This window comes from Pterocles gutturalis, unplaced genomic scaffold, assembly GCF_000699245.1.
Source record: "Pterocles gutturalis isolate BGI_N339 unplaced genomic scaffold, ASM69924v1 scaffold14449, whole genome shotgun sequence".
Taxonomy (NCBI): Eukaryota; Metazoa; Chordata; class Aves; order Pterocliformes; family Pteroclidae; genus Pterocles; species Pterocles gutturalis.
In genome coordinates this window covers 41,178-62,691 of record NW_010135954.1, presented here as the reverse complement: position 1 = coordinate 62,691, position 21,514 = coordinate 41,178, and the positions used below count along the sequence as shown (strand labels likewise).

The following is a 21,514-nucleotide window of genomic DNA, read 5'->3' as shown; positions in this document are numbered from 1 at the left end:
CAAGACACTTCTTTCTTGGGTGATTCAGACTTTAAATTCTCCTGCTGCTTCCAATCTAATTCACATTATACCATGGCTTTTTGTCCTTCCCACGCTATCCTAAATTGATGAATGAATATTTTCACTAATGTACTTTTGTTATTTTCTTCCAATAATTTTTTCAGCAGAAAACAAAGATTACCATCGATTCTCTCCCTGATAATACACCTTCACCAACTCTAGCTTCCTATAAAGGGCATGAATGGTGTGGAAAGTGCATTTTTTATTGTATTAGAAAACCTCTCAGAGCAGTACCTTTTCCAATTAAAAACTAAAATACATTATGTGAATCTTTGTGTTGTATTTTTTTAAGGTTTATTAAATTTATCTAAGTATACTAGATATGTGAAATATGTTTACATATGATACTTGCTCAGTGTTTCAGTAACTGTACTGTATTACCTTCTAAATAGATTAAATGTGTAAATTTTTCTTTTTTTTCAAAAAATAACTACACCTAAATTTATTGCCAAACTTAATACTGATCAGTTTATAATTATAAGTTATTAGGTGCAGCCAGCTAATTATCCTTCTTATTGCCATCTTTTAAAGTCAAATTAGTTTCTCTTCTAACTAATTACTCTGAGTATTCAAGTTTCAAAGCAACTGGAAGTCTATTACAGTTATAAAATAATCAAGTGTTTCTGAATCACAAGCTATACATTTCAATAGAAAATATATTAACTAAAATATGTCACAATAATTACAAAGCTTCTCAGACAATGGTATACAGTGTACCCAAGGCTACTAAAATCTGAATTTTCTTCAATCTGAAAAAGAACAGTCTGTGAGTAAGATATGAGAACACTAAAATGCTAATCCTGCAAAAGGCAAAGCATTTTTTAGTAGGCGCAGAGCACCATCAGTTCCCACTGAAATTAACAGCAGAGGAAAGTGCTGGGCATCTTGCAGGTCTGCATAGTGAATCTTGTTATGACGTATTAAAGTGTCCTTTTAATGTTTTCCATCTTAATTAAAAAGTCAAAACTACACAGAAAGGAAGTCACAGCAAGCATTCTATATATAAACAGACTGTATCCACATAGTTTATTTCTCACAGTTCTCCTGACAATTGAACATTATTTAAGAACATACTGTATACACAGATAAGAAGAAACATACAAAATGTTTTAAATGATGCACAACAAAATCCAGCAGTATAAAAGAATGCATGTGAACCCTTGCTCACTGCTCAGGCTAAATTTAATCACCGTTTAAATAGTAATAAAAATACAATCTTTCATGGATCTTGTGCAGACTACAAAAGAGGAAAAATTATTACCATATATATGATTTATATTAGGCAGTTTTCTTTGATGAGTTGCACTAACAACTCCAAATACAGAGGCAGAAGGCTGTGTATTTTATTTTAAAGGAGTTAATGTTGAGTATTAGAGACTTTACACAGTTACTACCACTGGCACTTTTCACCATATTTTGTACACATCACATGATCATCTTATATAACATTACATTTAAAAAATATATCTGAGTGACAATTTTATAACATTCACACACCATGAGCTGGTTAAGGAAGCAATGCCATAGTTGCCCCCTGTAGTGCTTCACTGTTGGTAAATAGAGTTCATCGTGGTTTAAAAAAAAAATTTAAAAACCAAAAATTAAAAAAATTGAAAGTCAATGTGATTAAGCAGCTCCAATTTAATAAAGGCCTGTAACCAACCATTGCTGAGACAGTGAATATTTTTTAGAGTACATCCTAGAAGCAAACACTGTCATTGGTTAAACCTTGCCTAAAGAAGTCAGTTACTGTGCTGAAAACTATTTCACAACAAAACTGCAAGCTACTAAACTGTTTTTATATAAATACTTCATCTCCTCTGGATCTCATTATAACCAAGTTCTTCAAAGCCTTTGGAATTTATTCTATCTTTAATGTGTGCTCTCATTTCTGGCTCACCCTTTTGTATGTTTTTCTTTTGTGTTTAGTTTCACCACCTGAAAATGACTAACGTGGTGAAAGGAAAGTCTCCCAGTAACCCTTCTGCACACTAGGAATGTTCAGCTGCTGTTCAGTGATCTAGAACCATGACAGCTCAAAGCTGTAGTTTGACAAGTACACCCAGGAAGCTGTCATGCTGTGAGCGACATTTCAGGGAAAGCAGAGTCTTTCCAAAATGTGCACAGAATTAACAATGGTGCCATTGTTATTTTTCAAAGAGGATAATAAGCCCAAGATGGTAGATCTGCTTTCCATGTCATCTATTTGCTGGAAAGTAGTTTGGGTCAAGATAATTGTAACTGGTGCCCTGGGACATGCAGTAGTCTCTGTCTAAAAATGTCTCTGCTCTGTAAATAGGTTCTAACTGATGATCTTCCTTATGAATCTCTGTTTCATGCAGACTGCAAGGGAAAGAAAAAGATAAGTTTAAAATTCAAACACGTTCCTTACTTTTAACTTTCAGAAATAGCAATCATATTAAGAGATTCATATCAAACTTGATACCAATTAATTCATAAAGTATAATTTTCCCCACTATTCAACAGTACCAAACTTATCTGTCCACTCTATTAAGAAAAAAAATTTTATACATCCATTACAAAATATATCTCCCCCAAAGATATGCTAGAAGTCACCCAACACAGGAGGTGTGTACTGTGCTGGCGCAAAGACTTCCAACATAGAAGCAATTAAGCCACATAGAGAGATTCAAGCTAATTGCAAGTAACAAGTAGAAGCGTAAACTGCTCACCAGTCAGAACAAGAATCACAGAAATCCAAGGACATTTCTTGAGGGCAGTCTTGGCAGTGCCACCGAACACCCTGGATAGGTTCAATTCCGCAGTTATCACACTGTGAAGCAGATGGCAGAGCATTGAAAAAACAACTGCAATCACTTATGTTAGTAACAATATACACCAATACACCATATAGAAAGGAACGTATGTAGGTCAATTACTACTAGCTCACACAGCTGAATTCTTCTCATCACAGACCATAAAGTATTTATAGAGAAAGAAGTCCTCATACTCTAGGAGAGGCCCTCCAGAGCCCTAAGGATTGATCAATCTTTCTCTCGCTTTGCTTCCCACTCCCCAAACGCTCCATGTTGACATGATCCTCCTGCTCAACAAAACCAGACCTAGTCCTGCCTGCAGTCGCTGTGTATCCTCACATGGCTGTAAGAACTGCTGCAACAGAATTCATGAATGTGATGCTTCTATAGCTTAAGTCCAACCACGTGAAATATTTGAAGTACAGAGCTACTTTCCATGGCAGAAGAAAGCAGTAACAGTAGAGCTTGTTGGGAGGCTGTTGAAGGGCTGCAGATTAGGACATGACAGGTCAGACAGATGCGCTTTCAAACTCAGGAAATAAAATAACACATTATAGGTGGGCTGAACTAAAAGCCATGTGGCTAGAAAGGAAGCGGGACAGTATATTCAGGGAAAAGAAGTCTATAAAGCCAAGCAAGACAACAAGAAAACTAATCCCCTGAGAAGAATCAGGGACAACACACCAGCAGCTAGTGCAAGAAGAGTGTGGCACGAAGAGGAGGAAACAGACTACACACAAAACATTAAGACTGGATGAAACATTCACGATGGTACAGAAGAGCCGGAATGCAAAAACATTTGATAAAAAAGGAAACCTGGAAAATGAGACTTGAAGGAAAGAAGAACTTTTTAAAAATCTAAACTATGAAGAGTGCTGCAGAGATAGGATTGAAAAGGAAAAAGAAATATGAGAAAAAAGCCTGTGCTCCCATAGCTCATGCTCCTTCAGAACCTGTAATTCTCTCACAGCATCTGTGAAACCCACTCGCACAGCAGCTCATTGCTAGCAACAACTAATCCACTCAGGGTTACAACCACCTTCCACCTGACAGATTTGTCACAGCTGTATCCCTTCCTTCCACAGATGGCTTTCAGAGCTTGAGGGCTGATAATGAGGAGGGACTAAGCATATTCAGGGCTGTTCTCTGAACATATCAAGTTCAGTATAATGCTAAATACTTTAAAAAAAAATAAAAAATAAAAATTGGTTCCAGTTATCTCAGTTTTAAGAACCAGACCAGTGGAAACCTTTGAGCTTAATTCCTGTGCTCCAGCTTCCAACTCCCCTGTGAAACAGAAATAATACCATGCTTTTCATAAAGATAAAAAAAATATTTGCAAAGTGCTCTGGTATTACAGCAATGAAAGCCATAAAAAGCCCACAAGGAATTCAATAATTCAATATTCAAAGTAGAGTTTGAATAACATGTAGTAAAAGAGGCTGAAGGCCATGCAGAACCAAAAGTATTCTAAATGGTTGCTTATTAGGTGAGTTCTGTCCAGCTCGTGCATTGAGCAAGGCAGTACTCCTGAGGGAAAATAGCATATAATCATGAAATTTCAGAGCTTGCTATAACTCGTAGTAACATCAAATTCAGATTGCAAAGAAACTTTCAAACTTTGAATGCTTGACACTGCATAATTTTATGTAGAAAAAGCAACTAGTTTGATACCTAGAAGTCTGGTCTGCCCAATCAGTTTTGATTTTCTGAGGAAGAAAATGCTGACTTAAAAAAAACCCCAAACAACCAAACAAACAAAAAACCCCAACCGCACCATCCTAACTCTAAAAAAAAAAATATAGCAAAAATAAAAGTGCCTTGGTGGTATAACACCATGATTAACTCGTCAATGTCAACTAACAAGGCTGTCTTAATTTTCCAGTCATTTTGAACTTAACTTTAAACTGAGGATCTTTGCATTCTTATGGAAATGGATATTAGAAAATAAATCTATCTGCATAACACTAAACAAGGTGAAGAAACTGTTCCAACATGGCAACCAGTTATACAGGAAATGGCTTGCAAACCAGAAGATTAAATAATTTAGAGAATGCCCTTTCTTTCATGTCGCATATTAATTCCTGATACAGGGACAACACATTAGTTTAACTTAATGTTTATTTTCTTAATTTCAAGGAACTACTGGTTTTGTGTCCTTGCTTCAACTTCTGTGAGTTATTACTTGACAGGATTAGGAAGCTGCTACAAAACACAGAAATAATTAATCTATTAGTGTTCTCATTGAAAATCAATGAATTATCATCCATAAATCACTGCCCAAACAAGAGTGTAGTGTCAAAGTGAATTCTATAATGATCTAACCTGTCTCTAGACCTGTATTTTCATAGATGAGGAAAAGACAGTATGCTTATTAATTTTCATACAATATTAGTATTCAGTGAAACCTGAGTTATTGGAGTGAATTACTTGGACTGTTTTTATTAAAGAAGATGTGGAAAAGCAGACACAGTGAACAAGAAGCAAGGAAACAAACTTGCTTATATTATATATACAAGTCTTTGAAAACTACTACATTCCACTGAGTAACAAAAGAATGTCTCTTAAACTCACCTTGAATCCCACATGCTGCACAAAGCCACTTTCTGCATGCATCTGCTGTAGTTTCTGTTTCTTCAATTTTTTAAACTCTAACAGTTCTTTGTATTCAGGTAACTCTCGATATGTTATTGGAATACTCTCTTCATCCTGTTCATGGTCACAAAAAAAAAGGAGAAACATGATTTACTTTAGGAATATAATAACAAGTAAGACATATATTCCATCAATCACTACGTATGATTAATAAACTTGGAGAAAATGCTGGCAATATATTCTAACTCAGAAACATACTGGGAAATTATTTTTAAAAACGTAACACAAAATAGTGCATACAGCTAACTTAACATTTTATTTTGTATTATTTACACTTTATTATTTGCATTAAAGCAAAAAACCATTATCCTACAAACAAGTTTCTTCCAGTGAAGCACTTAGCTGTAGCACAAAGGAGGCAGCAGTGCCTAATTTTAATTCCTAGTTTTATTCTCATCTTAGATGCAATTTGCATATAATCCACTTGTCCATACATTGTGGGCAAAATGGCAACTACAGCAGGAGACTTAGCTTTTGTTTAAGACAAAGCTACTTTATTTTCATTTTAAATACTTCCAACAGATACTACACTTGAGAACGGAAATTTCAGGTCAGTTTTATCAAGTTAATTGATCTTTTCTTTACTATTCTGTGGCACAGTATAGAATAATAGTGTTCTAAGGATAGTTATGCTCGCTGTTCTGCAGGACTTTCAAAGCTGTGAAAATATTAAAAACAAATGACACTGAAAAAACATTCTACAGTTTTAAGAATTTTTACACAAACTCAGATTTTTAAAAGATCCATAAATCAAGAGAGTACCAAGCTTCCATTAGATATATTGTTTATTTGAAGACAGTCAATCTTAACAGTATTAACTTTCTACCATGACCTGTAAGAATAAAAAGTGATGAGAAGCATCATTCCACGACTGGAAGAGTAGAAGTTTCTGAGTTATCCAACTCCTTCATCCCTTTACTTCATGCTGTCTCTTCATAGCTTAAGAAAATAGATTGCTATTTTTCCTAAATTATGAAAAAGTTTGCTTCCTTACAGGCTGGTACATACAATTTTGCCCGAGATTTATAACAAATGGTTCTTTCTTTGCAAAGAAACACACCATTTCTGTTTTTTCTCATCCAATTTTCTTCAACAAAGGTTGAGGACCTCTATGTTATGAGAAGATAGAACCTGTCATTCTAATACAGATGCCTGTTCCAAGATGGCTATTTAATCGTAGCAGCTGTACTTGGTAGATGTCAGCTGCTTTCAAAGATGACAAGTCTTTATTGATGTAGGGCAGTTTTCAGATCCTATATTGATAGGAACACTCAGTTATAGAAAACAAATGCAAGATAGTAACCAAAAGTCTTCTAATGTAGCCTGCACACATAATTTCAATTTCTTTTTACAAATACATGAAGATTAAAGAATCTGTATTATTTAGTAAGTTTATTAAAGGAAGTGAGGGAAAGAAGCTTGCTCTTTAGCGTTAGGTTTCTAAAGGCCTTTCAATTATTTAACTGGAATTATGAACCTATATAAAGGACTAGACTGCAAATGTTCAGAAAAATCAAGGTGAAATGACACAATTAAATTGTATGGTGATAAGCTACATTCTCTTAATATAAAACAGGGATTCACCTTCCATGCAAATCTCAATTTTTTCTGAGAAAAACTGCCTAGCACAAAATAACTGTATATTTAATAAACTACGCTATAATAGCTCCGTGTGGATGCTTTGTTTTGGAATAGTAACTGGTTGTATTCTAAAATAATTAGCCTAGTCCCAAAATGAAGTAATCAAAACTAAAAAGTAAATTCACTCTGTTGGGAATAGACCATCTTCACCTGGTAATAACTCATTTATACTAAAACAATTTTTCAGCAATGGTTATGCCCATACCGTAAAGCTGACTGGTAATATCCAGGCAAAGTCCTTCATCTTTGCAAAGGAAGAGCACCTGGTACCTTCCACTGTGAAGAAGTCAAAGAAAACTTTGCCTATCACTTTGTTGCTACACTGAATCTCTTTACCATGCTAATGCTAAGTATTTTTCTCCAGGACAGTGTCTAAGAGACCTGACTTTTAACATTAGAACAGAATCTCATACATTCATTTTGAATATAGCTCATGATGTCTTTCTTCTTCCAAATTGCTTCTATTTTGCAGATAATGGGGATCTTTTTGGTAACTGAGCTCACCTGTGTCTTTCTACATTACTACAAGCCAGAAATATATCCAATCTGGAAATGCTGTACTAGTAAAGAAAGAAAAGATTAAACCACATTAAAAAAAAAGGGGGAGGGGGGTACAAGTCCACCATTATCACTGCAACTTCTATCCAAATCAAAATAAATGCCAGCTGATTTATGGTACCCATATTCATTAGAGTTAGGACACCATGGCAAACCCAAAATGTTTCAGGAAAATATTCAAGAACAGTTCGAAAATCTGTTATTTAAAAACCAATACAGAACAAAAGAATGTTTGCTCAAAACCAGTTCCACTGAGATAAATAACAGTAATCTGCATCTTTTCTAATATGCATCTTTCTTTCCAGGTCTTTTAAGGTTCTTATTGGAATACGCAAAGTTATCAGGAATGTTTGCAGACAAACCAAAAGAGCATCAGAGAGAGAATACAGACCAGGAGTGAAGGTGGGATTTAAGACTGAATAACATATTATCAAATTTAGTAATGTAAGGAAGATTATGCAGTGCATGTAAAAAAGTCAATAAAGAATGGACTCATACTGGGTGGTCTTAATACTTCTGTTATGCAACAAGATTTTCACACACAAGATGTCACTAGGCTCATAGACAAAAAAAGAAAATTTAACAAGTCCAGTTCTTCAGCCTAAGCAGAGCACAGCCGCAGTGATTCACACCAGCTGTGAAACTTGCCCAGCGTCCTAGCAATAGGATATAGTCCCTCTATATGGAAGTGGGAAAGACATATGTCTAAATTCTTGCACTATTACTGTATGTGATGAATTAGGCAAGTGGAACACTACATTATGGCATAATACATTGGGTTAGGATGTCTACTAGAATTTGCCTCTAAAAACACATACATTTGCCAGTTGACAAATCAGTCTGTTAGTTCACACTTTGAAGCAGATTTTTTAAAAATCCACAATTAATTCAGCCAGTGAAGGAAGACAAAAAAAAATAATGATGCCAACAGAATTCATATTTTACCAGGGCTCTATGTAATACAAGTAATCTTGTATCAGGGCTCTTGTAATACAAGACATCTTTAAGCAGAATCACAGCTATATCGTTTATATGATTTTCAGGACAAAACTGTTTATTACTTCTTTTACATACTTCCTTTCTGTTTTGGTCTAAATTTTCTGCAGTTGGGGGCTTTTATATTAATGATGTGTTTATAATTCAAAAGGGCTCATGAATTACCACAATTTAATACTTACTTAATGATATTTATTTTATAGCAAAGATGCTTAATCCTCAGGTTATTCATTAAACAAGGTTAAAATTACAGTAAGCAAGACATACTCTGACTGATTTAAATGACATACCGATACGTCCTCTTCTGCTGCAGTATCCATATGGCTGTGAAAACTGGATCTGTCATCATCTTCATCCATATAAACTGGAGGTTCATGAGATGTCATGAAAGTTGAAGGTTTGAAAAGATGTTTATTTAAAGGATGCTGCCGTCTACTTGATGACTACAGTGAAAAAATGATACATTTTTAAAAACAGTCCTTGGTTATTATTTAAGTAATCCTCATCAATAAAACTTTGCCGGAAATTTCCTCTCTTGCACTGAACAGTCTATCATCTTTTTAATTATTTTTACTTAAACCTCCATATCACAGCCTCATACAGCTGGAGTTTTTCCTCCATAACAATTGAAATCCGATAAACAGGGCAACACTTCTTTGGTAAGAACCCGGTAAGAAAGAGCCCTTACCATAAAAACCCTACCATCTAAACAGATGAGATGGACAACAACAGAAAAATAGAAAATAAAGCTGTTACAGTTTTGAAGATCGAGAACCAAAGTGCAAAGATATTAACAGACTTTCAAGAGTTGTGAATGGTGTGAGTGCAAGACTGAACAAAGAAGTCATTTTGCACAGGTCCAAGATCCAAAAGACCAGTCCATGCTTGCTTGACACATATCAACTTCTTGTATTAATTTGTACCTTAGAAAATCTAATCTAGGCTAATTGTCCAGATTTCTTTCCCAGTCCAGGGAGAGAACAGGCAATTCATTCCACCCTAAAAGAGGTTTCTAAGAGTTAGAATTGCTCTCTGAAGGTTCTTTTTCACTGTTGATGACTGGAAAAGGAACCTAAAGACTGTTAGATGAGATAAATTACTCCATTAGTGTATATCTAAAACCTTTCAACTCTAATGCTGTCTGAAGGTGTAGAACGCATGGCATGGCAGTTTTAAAATAGATAACTTAAAGGCACTCAGCCCCTATTACTTATTCCCCATGGAATATTAAAAATCAAAAAAGAATTTAGGGTGAATGAAACTAACTCAACTTTTTACTTAGCTATTTTCCAGACCAGCATTTTGACAACTTAAATGAATCTTACATTCCTCAATTTAAAGAAAACAGTGTGAATCAAAAACCATAAGAAAAGTGTTTTCTGTAATAATCTGAAAGACAAGGACTGTCTTAGACTGTGTCTAGCTTCTGTCAGAGAGATAAAGCATAAGGAATATTTACAATAGTTAATATTTTTTCTTTTTACACAAGACTTTTTATCCCAAAAGTTCCTAAGTTACAAACCTGTAATACTCTAATACAACCACTTATCTTCGCAGAGGGATTCAACCTCTAAAGAGGGATGTAGCATTATTTTACAGCTGTGCACAGTTTAAAAAGGAAAGGCAAAGATCACACTAATTATTTGAGATGGAAAGTACCTATGCAGACAGAAGAACAAAAAATTGAGACTAGCCCCATTCACTCGTAAGGAAAGAGATGAAGTCTGTAGTAATGATTGGAAGCTGGTACCTCAGATCTGCAGAAGAACTACAGTGCATAAAATAAAAATGAACATTTTGTTCTAAGACTAATGTAATATCCATTCTGTTGAAATTTTCCACCTTCTGCCTTATGATCACTGACTTCCTGTGTTTTTGCTGCTTTTCTGGTCTCCTTTAAGATTTCAGTTCCCCCAAAATACTTCCATTTATAAGGTTAGATGGTATTTCAAGCTTGATGTGATACAGTGATTTAAATTTTCTGTTAATAGAAAACAGATCTGCATTCAATACCAGATCTGGACATCAAGAAAGCAAAACTGTGTCTATGCTTAAATAGTAGCACTGTTATGCACACAGTTACAACCTAGGAATTTAACTGAGGATTTCAATTCTATTTTTAACATGATTCTACTTCTGGTGAAGAATGAACTAAAATACTACACGAAAGCAGGCACTTAAAACATCATCTTTCCTGTGGGAAATGTATCTTTTGGATTAAGCTTAAAAGCAGGTGTACTAATGATATTATATAAGCATTAAGTCGAAAATGATATGCCATAACTGAAGAACTGAATACTAGAATCCTGAATCTCTGATTCAGTTTTATTTTCACCAGTAGTAGATAATGGTTATACAGGAAAATAAACCCATGTGTTCTGTTTAATTTCCTGTATCACTTACCAGAAAAGACATTATGTCATATGAGGAGACAGACACAGTAACTTAAACCGATGTTCAAGAACTATTTGAATAGGCTCCTCACCTCCCCAGTAACCATTTTAAAAAAGCATCCTGAGCAATCCGCATGGAGAAATGCAAGTACCTTCTTGTGAAGCATCCCTTTTGATACAATTATTTATATTAAATATACCTATGGTTTTTATTCTTCCACAGATATGTGCTTTAAGTATCAGCATCCAACTTTCATACTTCTGTTACTGGTGATAAAGCAGTTACTGCAGTTCCCAGCGTATATGCATACTCAATATCAAAATAGGGATGAGCACAGCACAAGCATGACCCAGGCTTCCAACACCTCTTGCATTTCCTTTCTGACACATTATATTATTTCCACTGGAGACTTGGGAATAACTACAGCTTGGTACAGTGCTGTCAATCTCTGCTCTAAGTAGACCGCTATATTAGCAAACTGAGAACTCAATTCCCCTATACGCTATTTGTTGTATTTTTTCATCTGCTGTATTTCTCACATGGGATACAAATACCAAATGGAGACACTACCTTAATACAAACCAGGGCACAATGACCTTCCTCTTATGAGTTAGTAATAAGGATATGAATCATACTGTGGAAACAGATGTACATATTAGATTTGTTCTACATATAAAGCTCAAGAAAAAGTTGTAGGATGGTAGCATTGCCACTGTAGTATGAGAATGTTAAGGATTTTATGAAAAATATATTTCACTCTTGGTTATACTGTGTTCAGACACAGAGCAGTGGGGTTAAAGAACTTTATGGATCACTGTTCAAACTAGTGAAAAATATTGGTAAAAAGTTACATGTACTGATTAAGTATTCCCACTGTTTATCAAATACTGTGATCTGCTGCTCATTACTCTGCATTGCTCACATTCTATAATAACAGTCTTTCCAAATAAAACTAAGAGGAAAGAAGACAAGACATACTAAGGTAATTTAAAATGGTGACATAAAGAACTCAAAGAATTATAATTTTCAAAACTAAATTTTCATTCTCTTTTGAAATTAGCCCCACAGTATGGTAACTGTACAAGTAATTTAGAGTTCTAACAGATTAATCTCACCACAGTATTTACAGTATCAACATTTCCAAAAGCCCCCATAAAACCTGAGACTGCCCTCTTCAAATGTCTAAGGTCCTCACTAGTACCCAAAAGTACCACACTATTTACATCACCATATATAACTGGTCTGCACAGAGATCTGGAGTCTTTTCTTTTGCAAATTAAGAATCAGGACCATATTTTTTTTCTCATCCGTTCCAAGATCAGGAAAAACACTACAGTTTAACGGTCATTTATATGACCATTCTATTTTAATGATCATATATCCTGCAAATTGAAATAAAACATGACATTTCAGTATTGCACCTATGCTTGTGCTAGTACAGTATGCTCAGTTGTACATAATTTTCTGTTTTTGTTAATTAGAAGATGACTATACAATATGAATTATCCTCTTCCAACAGGGTTCTCGTTATCCTCTCCTACATCAACTACAGTAAACTTCCAAACGAGGAGAAAATACCCCAAGACCGTTCATTCTACACTGTTAGTTCAGCCTGCAGTCTGACTGCTATGTTCTCTTTTCTGACACCGAGATTACCTGAGAGAGATGTAATTAACAGATTGATGTGATACTAGAATAACACCCAACTCACTCTACAGTGCTAATGGCAAAAGAAAAGGATTATTTATCAAGTAAGAAACACATGAAAGGTAGAAATAGTTAGCAAGACAGCACTAATCAAGACTTAAATCTGTTGAGAAATATTAATGATTTAGACTCAGTTTGCACATAAATGCAAAGAGAAATATGGAATTTATGCTCTAATATTGTCTCACCTTTTTGGAGTATAAATATAAGTTTGGAGTTCTTCCTGGAACTGGAATACCAGCTTTAGTCAGTTTAATAAAATATTTTTGCACTCTACTGGCAACCTAGGAAAAAAACACATGACAATTAAATGTCAGATGAAATGTAACAGGCCTTCACTTCAAAGTATTGCCAGCATTGCTACACTGGTTCACAATATTCTGTATGAATATTGACTACCACAAAATTCCATATGAAATGTAGCAGGCCTTCACTTCAAAGTTTTGCCAGCATTGGTACATTGGTTCACAATGAGGACAAGAAACCCTCATTTTCTACTTTGCAACAACTACTCTAACCACTACCTATCTTGCAGTGCTGCATTTGTAACATCTCCAGACACTTCGAAGGCTTTCAGACAAAAAACACTACCATTGTCTAAAAGAATTCTAGTAGTTTGTTACCTGCTGAAGCTAAACTTGTTCTTTCTTAACAATGACAGATAAGTTATGCATAGTTAGCACCCAGAAAGTACTTCTACATTTTATTTATGTAATATGTAAGCATGTATTTTAATTTTTTCAGGTATGGAGAGAGATACCTGCAAGTATAGATATGATCAGAGATGAGGTAATCTTGTATACTGAAATATTTAAGTATACTTTTACCTGAAAGCATACAACTGAAATATGAGAAATTATGTAAACATATTTATTATATGTAAATATACATCATCAGCATTTTTTACTTCTGGTCAAAATGGAGAAATTATGTCATTTTAGGGGAAAAATCCCAACCAGTCAGATGCAGAAATAATCGGTGTCTCCACATCTATGTCCTGTTGTGGATCTTGGCCCCAGCACAGAACTAAATCTTCTGTCTGTGAGTATTAAAATGTCTACCCCCTCTACAGTGCTGAGGTGCAGGAAATTCAGCACTCCAGTGTAACTCAATCTGAGAACAATTGGTGTCACTATACTTGCTATATAGAATTAAATGCATGCTGTCAAAATCTACTGAACAACTAGGTCTGTCAGCTTTGTCATGGGCTTTGGGGCACATTTAAAATTCTGTATTTAAGATTGAGAATAAGAGCCGCATTGTTATTAGTGAAATGCAGGCCCACAGTTACATTTTTACAAAAAAGTGATTACTTAAAAGATACTACCTTTTATTTATTGCTATTTAAAAAAAAAAAGGGATCTACAAATAAATCTTCTGTGAATCTGTATCAACTGCTAAGACGAAGTGACTGACATCACTACAACCACAGCACAAGCACTCAAAACAATGCCTAAGCAGTCAGATCGTTTTTATTACTTTCATTATGAACATTATGAAAAATAAACCATCTATTTTAATTCCTCAGTTTATGAATTGGGGTTTTTTTTTTGACAGAAAAAACCTCAATTTAGAAATAAAATACTTAAGTGTTGAAGAGAAAACTAGATACAATCTCTTATCAGTGCTTCCTAAAAAGCTTATAAAAAACCAAAAAGTCAAGGAATAACTTCTCAATGTGTTTTACTTGTTACCTGCTTTGCTGTTCTATTTCCCAGTTCATCAGCTATCTTCTGCCACCGTCGGGACTCTACTTCCTCTGGTGGATATTTCAAAAGCAATTGCTCAAGTTTTTTCTACATCAAAAGGGAAAAAAAATAAATGCATCTTTCCTCATAAATGTATGAGTTGTCAAAAGATGAGTATCTACATACATGTGACTCTGAACTTCTAAGTGCCTTAAAGACTATTACACAATTTGCTTTTATTCTTATATATGTTACCACAGCTACAAAATGGAAGAGTTCCCCATTACCTGTTCCTCTACAGTCCATAGCTGGTTAAAAGTTTCAGGTTTGGTCTCATCGCAAAGTCGCCCTCTTATCATCTGCTCAAATAGAGTATATAAAATAGAATACATGTTTAGAAAAATTACAGCTAGGATAACTTAACCCTTTTCCTACCCAAGTAAAACCAAAACAAAACCAAATAAATGGATAAAAACTTTAAATAAAATTTACCTAAACTAAAAATAAATTCTCTGATTTGAGTACATGAATGAAATGTCATGACCAACATTAACACTTGAAGTAACAGTTAAGATCATCCACATACCCATTTAAAAAAGAAAAAGAAAAAATTTAAAAGTTACTATTTTGTAAAATTTTATCTTTCCTTTTCTAACAACTACCTGGGGACGACTGTTTGTAGAACCTTCTGGACCATCACTTAAAGGCAAGACAGAATATGAAATAGACTCTCCATCCTTCTTGGGATCTAAAGGACTTTTTGGTCTTGCAGGTATACCAACTGTAAGCAACACAAAAAAACAATTATTAAACCTTGTGCTGGTTTCGGCTGGCATAGAGTTAATTTTTTTCATAGTATCGAGTATATTTTGGATTTATGCTGAAAACAGTGTTGATAATTCAGGGATGTTTAAGTTACTGTTGAGCGTCTGAGTTACACAGTGTCAAGGGCTTTTCTGCTTCTCACCCCACCACCACCAGTGAGCAGGCTGGGGCGGCACAAGAAGTTATGAGGGGACGACACAGCCGGGACAGCTGACCCCAGCCAAGTAAAGGGACATTCCATACTATGTAACACCATGCTCAGCATGTAAAGCTGGTGGAAAAAGAAGGAAACTGGGGACGTTCAGAGTTACAGAGTTTTGTCTTCCCAAGTAACCATTGCACGTGATGGAGCCCAGCGTTCCTGGGGATGGCTGAACACCTGCCTGCTCACGGGAAGTACTGGATTAATTCCTCGTTTTGCTTGCTTGCATGCACAGCTTTTGCTTATTAAGCTGTCTTCATCTGAACCCAGAAGTTTTCTCACTTTCACTCTTTGATTCTTTCCCCCATCCCACTGCGAGGGGAGTGAGCAAGCAGCTGGCTGGTTCTTATTGCCAGGGTTAAACCACAACAAACTTCCACACTGGTAATTTCTTTCTTGCAATGTATGCCCACTTTCCTTTTACCTTTGTCAAAAATCAGCTTCACTCTCCTACTGTTACGTTTTCGGTTTTTGAATTCTCTCTCAAAGTTTCCAAGGCTAGTGGTGTATTGGTCCCAGGCAATCTCAGGGAGCTGAACAACTCTCTGAGGATATGGAAGACCCATATCAACCTGAAAAAAAGAAGAGTGAAAAGTGAAAAGCAGTATTTAACACAATTGCTGTATATCCAAACAAAAAAACACGAATCCTGAAAAGTTATGAAAACCTGATACTGCTTTTTAGCTAACAACAGAATGCAAAATCAGAATTTTTAAAGTGTCATGCAGCACAGAGTCTTTTTAAGGAAAAGATGTCTTTCAAGAATACACAACAGTGCATAATAAAATATGCAGCGGCACGGTCAATGATGGCTTATTGAGCATAAAATTTTAAAGGGTGTATATTTCACAGCTGAAATCAGGTGTTTCTGACCTCAATATCCTGTTACTGTCTACCTGTCTTTTATTTTGTTTAAACAAACTGTTTGCCCAGGATCTGTACCCTTCTTAACACAGGAAACTGTAAGATACAGAGTTTATCATCTGATAAACCTAAACCCCACCAATCAAAGAAATCGATGTATATTTCACACTGCTTTCGCTGTCTTCTGCCTAGAACACAACTACTGCAAAGCTCATCACTTTATTTAAAGGCCAACCTTAAGAGTACCATTCCTTTGGTTTGGAGACAAAAATACACCAGATACTTTCAACTAGCATTAGTATTTGCCTATACAAGGATTATCAAATACAACACTGACATATCATGCATGCTATTAACTCACCTCAAAATTTAATGAAAAGACAACTACTGAAACCATGGGCTTACATCAGATCTCTCTTTAAACCTAGGTCTCTACAAACCTAGGAAAAGAGCACGATAAAATACCTACTCCACTCTTCACTGAAATACAACATGTTGCTACCAGACTAGAAGGTCGAGCATGTTCGTCACTGGCAGATGTGTCAGCAAGAAAGTATTCAAGCTTCAAACATTTTTTCAGTATCCCTGTTACTATAATTTTGTTTTAAAGCTTGAAAATAAAATGTTTCTTTATCAAAATTCTTTCCTCTCAGACAATATTCTATCATGTTATCCAGAACTCAGGTATATTTTTTAGTGTTCTTTTTGGTTTTAGGCTATGAACTACATTTCCCGCTCTTTAAAAAGTACCCTACCAAATTCACTTGTAGCACAACATTTAATTTATCTAATGAGAAAAGTTCTGAATTCTTGATATCTGATGTCCTACTATGAATTACTTCCAGTCACCTGTAGATTTCAGGCTGCCTTAAAATATCTACATTACAATTAGAAATTTAAAGATAACACACCAAAAAAAGGAAAGAAAGTATATCTAATAAAATCACTGAAGACTTCTCTTTTACAGATTTAATAAGAAAACAAACGCTCATTTTTGCTTAGCAGATAAAATATTTTGAACTCATAATGTTTATTCAAGTATACATAGAATTCTCTGATTTCTATTGATGATGAACTATTAGTTATTTAAAAAAAAATTCCGAGTAAGACTTAAGAAAAGCCTATTGAAATACCTTCTTCTGGAGTCTTTCCACAAATCCAATAGGATCTTTCAGTGCTTCTCTCTGGTGTCTGCCTAAATTTTCAAGGTCTTGAACTGCTTGAGTACGTTGAGCCTCGAGTACAGCAATCGTCTGTAACAGTCTCTGATAACTACAGAGACAAAGGAAAACATCTCACTAAATTTGTTTTTAAAAGTGACACCCCTCCCATCTAAATACTAGCCATGATTATCTACTAGTATCTACCAGATTTCATACCTTATCTGAAACAGTTCATAGACATTTTTACTGAATTATATAAAAAATTGTAACAAATCAATTTGAAGTAGTAGATGAATTTATATAAGCCCATAAAAAGAAAAAAATTTTAAAGCCCCAGTGATTTCCTTTGTATGTAAATTCTATACTAGCTAAAACAATACGGTATCAGGGACAACCCATTCATATTCTTAATAGCTATGACCAACAAGCTTTGCTTACAAAGTTAAAAAAAAAAAAAAACCGCACACAAAAAAAAGGACCTAATTTCTCTTCCACTTCAAAACCAGCTTCCTTCCACCCCAATACAAATGTCTCTACCGCAGAATTTTAACATTTTGCTCAGCCACCCACAGGGTGGACAGGAATGGCTTAGAAACTGTACCTAAACATTCCATAGAAGCCTTGCTTCAGAGCAGAATAGAAGAATAATTTATGAAATATAACAATAAACCAAGGAGTAAGTAATTTGCAAAATAAATACATATAAAAGAGATTCCTCTAAGAATACAGAAGTTGAAGGAAAATGTCAGCAATCCCTCAAACCTGCCATCCCAGATTTATCGTATTTATGAGACACACTTGAGAGTCACTGACGTGACTATCATACCTGTACCCAATAATGTATGCTTCCCAAACTGTTTTCTGCAAAGCTGACTCAGAGTCATGAAACCATACAATATTGTCACAAAGCCTTTAAAAAATGGGTAACTACACTTAATACCTTTTATTAGCTTTATAGTTACAGTTTTCCATTTCAGTTTCTGAATCATGGCCCCTGTTACTGCAAATTATTATGTATCAACTTAATTTTTTTCATTAAAATGTTTTCTGACATAATGTTTTCTGACATTTAACATTGTAACTGTATTTTAGTTCAGAAAAAAAAAAAAGGAACATAACATCCACGAAGGTCAGCTAAAATCTACCCACTACTATACAATTTCAGTGAATTTTCTTTCTATTCCCTTATTGTTAAAACAAAGACAAGCTTAACGTGATGAATTCCACTTGTATTACAGAAAAGATCCAGAGGTTACTGAGCTCATGCAAGTTTTCCAGTTGACTGCACTGGTAATTGGGTAAAGCTTTAAGTGAAGGGAAGTTAACGGCCTCAAGGCAAAATACTTTCTACCATCACATATTTAAGTTTCTACCTAGACATTAAACTGCTGCCTCCCCATGCAAAAGGGTCATTTTCTTTCCACTCAGATGTAATACTTGAAAACACAAAATACAGCCATACATACTGAAGTTTGACAATAAAATACTGAGCTTGTTTAAAAACAGTAGGATACAATTCTGTTATGAATTTATTATTATTTAAATTTGTCTGCACATGTTCAGGTTTATATGCAACTAAGACCTAAAATGCTTGTTAAATAGGCCATTAATACTGGAATGGTAGTGGAATATTTTCACTACCAGAAAAGTGATCTAGTTTTAAATTTGCATAAAGCAGGATAATTACTGGGGCTATTCTTGAACAGGCAAAAAATGAACTTCAGAAATAACTTACAAAAGTAGTGATGATACATCAAAACTGGCCTGAGACAATACCGCAGTTCAGACTGTTACACACTTACAGGGATCATCGTATGTGGAATTAAGATCTTTACTTAGTTTTTACAAATAGCATCTGATTACTGCCTAGCTTTGTGCTGGGCAACCTCTGTCCATGCTGAGGTGGACTAACAGCACTGCTTAAGCAGAAGCCTGCCCTGCACACTCCAGAGAAATGAAACATGGCAGGCTGCCGTTTTATGTAGATGCAGCTGCAACAACACAGAAGAAATTAATGGTATCTGGAGAGATGACTTAACTTGGACAATAGAAAGCCTTTTTCCATCAGCAGGTACCAAAACTTCTATGCAAGACTCTAGAGTTAAATCTAGTCACAGTAACAGAGGCTCAGTAGTGTACACAAAAGTTTGCACCTAAGAAGATGTTAAATAAATACCTGCCTTTCTTTTCTTGAGCCATTTTACCTCATTTAGTCAAATTTTATTTAAGTGATTGCTTTTCCAAATGACATTGAAAGAAAATAATGCTTTCATTTAAAACATTTACATACATAGAAGAAAAAAGAAACCAAATGTTGGCAATTTAGATGAAGTGCTAATTTCATGATGATTCACACATGTAAAGTGGGGGGAAGAAATCATCTTAATGAGGTGGCCTGAGTTAATTAAGTCTGAATGGAAAGAAATTACATTTGGGGAGAAATAATAAACAATACTACTGAACTTCAATTACTTCCCTTGTTAATACATGCATACAACCTCACTGAAGAGATCATGGACTTGGAAGATAAATGGTTCAGAAATGATACCTCTGGTCTTCATGGAAGTACATAAAATATTACAATGTCAGGATCACTCAAAAACTTGTCATGGGATGTTCATCTTGTGGCTATACAGCACTATTATGAAATAATTCAAGACAGAAAAGAGGGTTTTGAGTAAATGGTTCAGTCAAAAAGTTTTCCTGGCATTTTGTTGTACCTCCGTTAAAGAAATGCATTAACTTGGAGCTATTTGCTTTAACTGCCATATTCAGTTTTGATGAATGAATGTATTCTGAAGCCCAGGAATAAGACTGCAAATTTATCAAGTGAGTATCAGAAGTACTGAAATGCATGAAAATAGGCATTTTGGGATCTTACACTGCCAAGAAAAAAAATTTAAAACGCTAAGCCTGAAATACATAGTTTGCATATTCCATAATCAGGTACTTCTGATTTGCTGCAATATTGCATTCTCTCCAAACCACTGCACGTTCTTTTAAATTCCAACATGACTTTGTAACTGACTGTATTATACGTCTGCCTATGTTCTTTTAAGTTTTGAACCACTACTGTCTTCACAGGTTTGTACAGGCTTTTAGTTCTCTGGCCCTACAAGACTGTAATAAGGCCAAGTATTTCTCTGAAAAAGCAGCAAGCCAAATAACGCACACGTTGAGCGCCTTCGCAAAGCCTCTGTCTGTTCTGGCTTCTTAGTCTCAAATAGTAACATAATACTTCTGCATTAAGCAACAGACACTGTGTGCATAATTTCCAATACTATTAAAAAAAAAAGAAAAAAGTGACTAACAATTTTACTATCCATCTTCCAAGGTTCTTTATAAATAAGCACAGTGATTCAAACTATCTCCTGCAGTTACGCTAACATTCTCCAAAACTGAAGAAGCTTAATGAAGGTAAAGAGAAAGTAACTGGAACCTTGATCACCGGCCTGCTGCAAAACTGGCACCATCCTTCAATAAGGCAAAGAGCAACCATGTTTAAATTATCTAGCTACAGTTAAATAATTTTCTCTGAAAGATGCATGAGGAATTACCAAGGAAAATTATCCCACATCCTCTGCCAAAAGAAAACAAACACATCCAGCTAAAAATGCATAATTTGAGTAAACTCATGGTCAGACATATCCCCCACAATGCCTGAAGTTACACTTTTCTCAGTTCTAATTACTAAACTGTTAACACATACAAAACCTGAAGCAGTTTTCTTTGTAGGAAAACTTTCATTCTACAGAATGTAATTCTGTGGTACCACAATCCCAGTACCGAAACATTCCTGTAATTTCCTAAATCATGTTAATTGCCAGGAATCTTCCAGACGAACACTTGAATAATTCAGTACAGTACAGAAACAGTTTCAGCATGTCTGTGCTGAAAAACCTTGAATAAAATGGGTTTTCGAAGGACCAATATTTAAGAAAGGAAAGCCACTTCTTTAGGATTGATACTGAGCAGCAGGTATTC

The 21,514-nt window shown here is 35.0% G+C and overlaps 1 protein-coding gene across 1 annotated transcript in view; it reads right to left on the bottom strand.

Annotated features, from left to right (window-relative positions):
- Nucleotides 1-798: 798 nt before the first annotated feature.
- ZZZ3 (zinc finger, ZZ-type containing 3) overlaps nt 799-21,514 on the bottom strand; it is a 33,710-nt gene continuing 12,994 nt past the window's right edge. Inside the window, exons 2-11 of the mRNA XM_010082118.1 lie at nt 17,501-17,639; nt 15,928-16,075; nt 15,139-15,257; nt 14,764-14,835; nt 14,483-14,584; nt 12,977-13,072; nt 8,978-9,130; nt 5,412-5,546; nt 2,754-2,854; nt 799-2,403 (exon numbers count right to left, since the gene is read on the bottom strand). Coding sequence (XP_010080420.1) covers nt 2,259-2,403; nt 2,754-2,854; nt 5,412-5,546; nt 8,978-9,130; nt 12,977-13,072; nt 14,483-14,584; nt 14,764-14,835; nt 15,139-15,257; nt 15,928-16,075; nt 17,501-17,639 — 1,210 coding nt within the window. The 3' untranslated portion in view covers nt 799-2,258. The remainder of the gene's footprint in view (nt 2,404-2,753; nt 2,855-5,411; nt 5,547-8,977; nt 9,131-12,976; nt 13,073-14,482; nt 14,585-14,763; nt 14,836-15,138; nt 15,258-15,927; nt 16,076-17,500; nt 17,640-21,514) is intronic.